The sequence below is a fragment of the Meleagris gallopavo genome, unplaced genomic scaffold (assembly GCF_000146605.3).
Source record: "Meleagris gallopavo isolate NT-WF06-2002-E0010 breed Aviagen turkey brand Nicholas breeding stock unplaced genomic scaffold, Turkey_5.1 ChrUn_random_7180001948581, whole genome shotgun sequence".
Taxonomy (NCBI): Eukaryota; Metazoa; Chordata; class Aves; order Galliformes; family Phasianidae; genus Meleagris; species Meleagris gallopavo.
In genome coordinates this window covers 1-4469 of record NW_011210278.1, presented here as the reverse complement: position 1 = coordinate 4469, position 4469 = coordinate 1, and the positions used below count along the sequence as shown (strand labels likewise).

Here is a 4469-nt window from a genome sequence, read left to right as displayed (position 1 = left end):
GCCCATGGTGACCACGGTGACATGATGGGAGGGAGGTGGTGCTGGGACGATCACAGTGGGGTGGTGGGTGGGCGCTGGGGGACCGTGTGCTGGCAGGAGCTGGGGACAAAGCAAACCCTTCCATGAGCCTCCAGGACACTGAGCACGGGGTGATGGCTCCGTCCCCAAACTCCTCACCCAGAGCCATGAGCCTCAGGGCAGCAGCCCTCCAAGGTCCCCGCACCCCAACACGACCTCGCTGTCCCTGCACTGTTGGGGATGCCGTGCCACTCTATGCCCAACTCAAACGTGAGTTAACAGGCTTGGAGCAAGGAGAGAATCTGGAAAGAGGCAGCCTCGGGGCTGTGGAGCCCCTGCACCTGGGCAAGGCAGTGATGAGGAGAGCACTGAGACCATAGAGCTTCACCAGCTGCTGCCCACCTGCCCTGCACAGGCACATGCTAAACTGGCCAGCATTGCTTTGGCAGAGCAGGAAGCACAAGGCTGAACTCAGAAAACTGCCCATACCCTGGAGCTTTGGACTTTCAAGAGGCTGAAGCCAAACCCCAGCAGCCCATGCACACTAACTCTGATCGGCCCGACCCGCTCAGCTGGGAATGCACCGCACCCCTCGGAGCTCCCTGTTAAAACAGCGGATGCAAAGAACCGCCCTAGCAGGAGGCTAAGGAAAGTTCACCTAAAAATAGGCTGCACTTCCCCGGGAGGGATCCTGCGGGGAACATCCCTGCAGAAGCCAGACTGCAGAGGAAGCCAAGCTTTGTCACTGCCTTTTAAGCTCCCCACACTGGGATCCTCCAGCTGAAGGAACCGCTCCAAACCGGGGCGGCAGCGCAGTGCAGAGGAAAGCACAGGCAGCATCCTGGCACCACACTTGTCTGCCTCCTGCCCCAGGCACAGGGAGCACAGCCTGGAGCTGAGTGTGCAGTGCAGCACTGCATCAACCCCTTCTCTACTCCCTAAAGGAAGCAGTTTTGCTGGGACATCATTGTGCATACAGCACAGCCTCTCTTAAGTGCCGAGAGCATCACTGACCTGCCCTAACCTCTGTACATCATTGCCTTGCTCATCCCACAGGAAAGCTGCAGGGACAGGAGGGGCAGTGGGGTGCACCCGCACTCACCTGAGTTCGGATCTGCTGCTCCCGCTCCAGCTTCTCCTGGTGTAGCAACCTCACCTGCTCCTGCTGCTGCTGGAGCTGCACCTGCTGAGCAATCACCTTCAGCTTCTCGGGGTACATGTGAGCCTCCAGCGAGCGAACCTGGAACAGAGAGGGACCCGGTGAGCTGTGGGGAGTGCAGCCCATACCTTGCACACACCCCGACGCAAGCTGGGCTATGCCTTTCTGCAGGGTCACGGTGCGGACAAAGTAGGGACAGAGAGTAGGGCTGAGCGCCTCCTTACTCAGAGGGTGGTGAGGCACTGGCACTGCTGCCCATAGCAATGGGTGCCCCACTCCTGGAAGTGACAAGGCCACGGATGGGCCCTGGGCAGACTGAGCTGGGGGGGGCACAGCCCACAGCACGGAACCAGATGGGCTGTGAGGTCCCTTCCAACCACCCTATGGCTCTATGGTTCCATCATCCCCACGGCACAGCCCGCTAGAGGGCGAGCCCTCCCCACACACAGCCACGGCGGTGCTGGCCCCACAGCCTCACCTGCTCCTCCAGCATCATGCGGACCGAGCGCTCCTTGTCCAGCTGCTGCCGGAGCTCAATCATTTCTCGCCGCAGGTCCTCGGCCTTCTCATCCTCCCAGATGTCCGGTGAGCCGATGCCCTCATCTTTGTCCTCCGCTCGTCGCCGCTTTGGGGAAGAACCGCTGAACTCCTGCCAAAGGGATGTGGTGTCAGAATACAGGGGTTCCCCTCAATCTGGACCAGGGATGGGCAGTGCTATTCTCATGGCCATCCGCAGTGTCACCCCCACAGCTGAGAGCTGGGAGTCGCAAAGAGAAACATCTCCTGGGGGTATGGGCAGCATATGGAGCCAATGCCTCCATTCACTCCCCTGGCCTGCCAGGAGAATGTGAAACATCTCCACCCTGCAGTTATTAAGATGGGGACTCAACCAGATCGCAAGGAGAAACTGTGGTGCTCTGAGCCCACCCCAAGTTGTGGCCACCCCTTCCCTGTCCACACAGCACCGTCCCCTCCCAGCGCCCGGGGCAGCACCTGGATGAACCGCTTGAGCTGGGTGTTCTGCTGTAGTAACCGGGTCTTCTCCTGCTCCAGGGAGAAGATGTACTCAGCTGTCTGCTGGAGGATGGCCGCCTGCGGAGAAAGCCAGGGGCACGGTGAGGCAGCACAGCCTGAATCCGAGCCAGGACCCAGCCCTGCTCCCCCCCAGCATCTCTACCGGAGTTCCCTGTGAGCGGCACACACAGCACAGCCTCCAGTCCCTCCTCCCAGCACAGCTCACCCAACGCATCACCCACTGCCGTGGCCCCAGCTCCCCGCTCACCTTGCTGAGCTTCTCCCCGTCCGTGTGCGGGATGAGGGTTTTCAGCGACTGGAAGCCAGCATTGATGCTCTGCATCCGCCTTCTCTCGTTGCTGTTGGCGATCTCCCTGCGTATCCGCCGCTCCTGGTCCCGCTGGGTCTCCGGAGTCAGTGGGATGTTGGCCAGGCTACGAGAGGAGCTCCACGTTAGGGCTGGGGGGACAGACCCACGTGCGCACCGCAGGGACCACCTCGCTCCATAACAAAACCCATCCCCGGGCAGGATGGGGAGCGGCTAGATGGAAGCGAGCTGGGGATAACTCTACACCCACAAGGCAGCTCTGGAATGCTGGCAGGAAGGGGACCAGCAGACGCCTCACCAGCAAAGCGGCATCTCTGCGGTGCCGCGCTGTGCCCACGTGCTGGCTGGGACCGCCGGTTGCGTCCCCGCGGGGCCACCGGCGTGTGTGGCCCTGAGAAGGAGGCTCTCTCCGCCCCGCTGATGGCTTCCAGCTGACAGCTCCCGGCGGAGAAGCCCCCGTCCCGCCCAAAGCCGCAGCTCCCGCCTCCTTCCTGCGCGCCCTCGCCCCGCAGCTGGGCTGGGAAACGCCCCAGGGATGGGGGTCCGGCTCTGAGCCCTGCTCGGCTCCTATGAGGGCCCTGAGTCAGTATGGCGAGCTGAAATCCCAGCACAACAACGGGCAACGGGTGTGCAGAACGAAGGGGATCTGCAGCAGGAGGGGAAGGGGCAGCACGTGGCCCTGCATCTGGTCCGACCCCACGCAGAGGACGGCGAATGTGACAGCACCAAGCTCTGGGCGCCAGGTGACAGCCGGGCACGCGATGACGCACGCTGCAGCCCATCCCCGTGGCACAGCCAGGGTCACACAGTGCCGCAGACAAAACAGCAGGGGCAGGCGGCCGGCACGGGGCAGATAAGAAGTGCGGGGCGGCGCTGGCCCCACATGGTGCATTAAGATGTATCCAGGTGCCAAGTGGAGCCAAAGACCAGCGGCACGGCACGGTGACCCTGCCAAGGGGTCCCAGGGACACCGACCCCCCATGGCCCAAGGATGGCTGTGGGGCCACCAAGGCCAGTGCCCAGCTGCAGCCCCATACGGGGAAGCAGCCAGCCCGCCAGGGCCGGGCAGCATGGAAGCAGCTTCTGAAATGGAAAAGGAAGAGGAAGAGCCAGCTTCCTCGGTGGTGGACCTCTCGTAACCTTCCCCAGCTGCTCTTCCTGGGGAGAGACTTAAAAAGTGACTGCTAAATACGGAAATGAGAAAAAGAAATGCCTCGATTCAGATGCTGCCACAGCAGGAGTGGGTGCTCATCCACATGGTGCCCGGCCACTGTAACTGGCCATGGTGCACAGCACAGTCACAGCGGGACACGCTGGCAGCTCTCCTGGGTGCTCACACCATAAAGCCAGGGCAGGCAGAGCCTTGGGATGTCCACAGCTCCATCCCTGCACCACAACACATGTGGACACAAGGTGAGGGCTGGGCAAGTAGAACTGATCCCTTCTTCCCTGGCTGTGCAGAGGCACCCTGATGCAACCCAGGGGGACGTCATGCTCGCCTGGACCTCAAGGGAAGCAAAACTGCAGAGGGTCAGAGCCAGCCGGCCATCCTGCTCACAGGGACGCTATGTGCGCTCATGGGCATGGAGGGCATCCCTGAGACCCCGAGCTCTCAGCGGGGTGTTCCCAAGCTCCCTGAGCTCTCAAGCATGGCATCCCTGAGGCTCCCCAAGCTTGCAGGCAATGCAGGGTGACACCGAGCTCACAGGCAGGGTGTACCTGGACTTCCCAGACTGCAGGAAGGGCAGCGTGTCCCTAAGCTCACAAGAGGCCATCCCCAAACTTTCTGAGCCGAAAGGGATCCCCAGGGCTCCCCAAGCTCGCAGGCAGAGCAAGGCGTCCCTGAGGTCACTGGCAGGGCGCACCCAGATCCCCAGGTTTACAGGCTGGGTGTTCCTGAGCTCGCAGGTATGGCATCCCCAGGGCTTCCCAAGCTCACAGGCGAGGCAG

General features: G+C 62.1%; 1 protein-coding gene across 1 annotated transcript; it reads right to left on the bottom strand.

Moving 5' to 3' along the window:
* Positions 1-3: 3 nt before the first annotated feature.
* Positions 4-4367, bottom strand: LOC100542863 (transcription factor AP-4; the record flags this gene model as incomplete). Its single annotated transcript, XM_010727821.3, has 6 exons — positions 2818-4367; positions 2460-2625; positions 2171-2269; positions 1656-1826; positions 1121-1258; positions 4-99 (listed from the first exon to the last, which is right to left on the bottom strand). Coding segments are annotated over exons 1-6 (684 nt in total), but the record flags the coding sequence as incomplete, so codon positions are not given.
* Between the last annotated feature and the right edge of the window lie 102 nt (positions 4368-4469).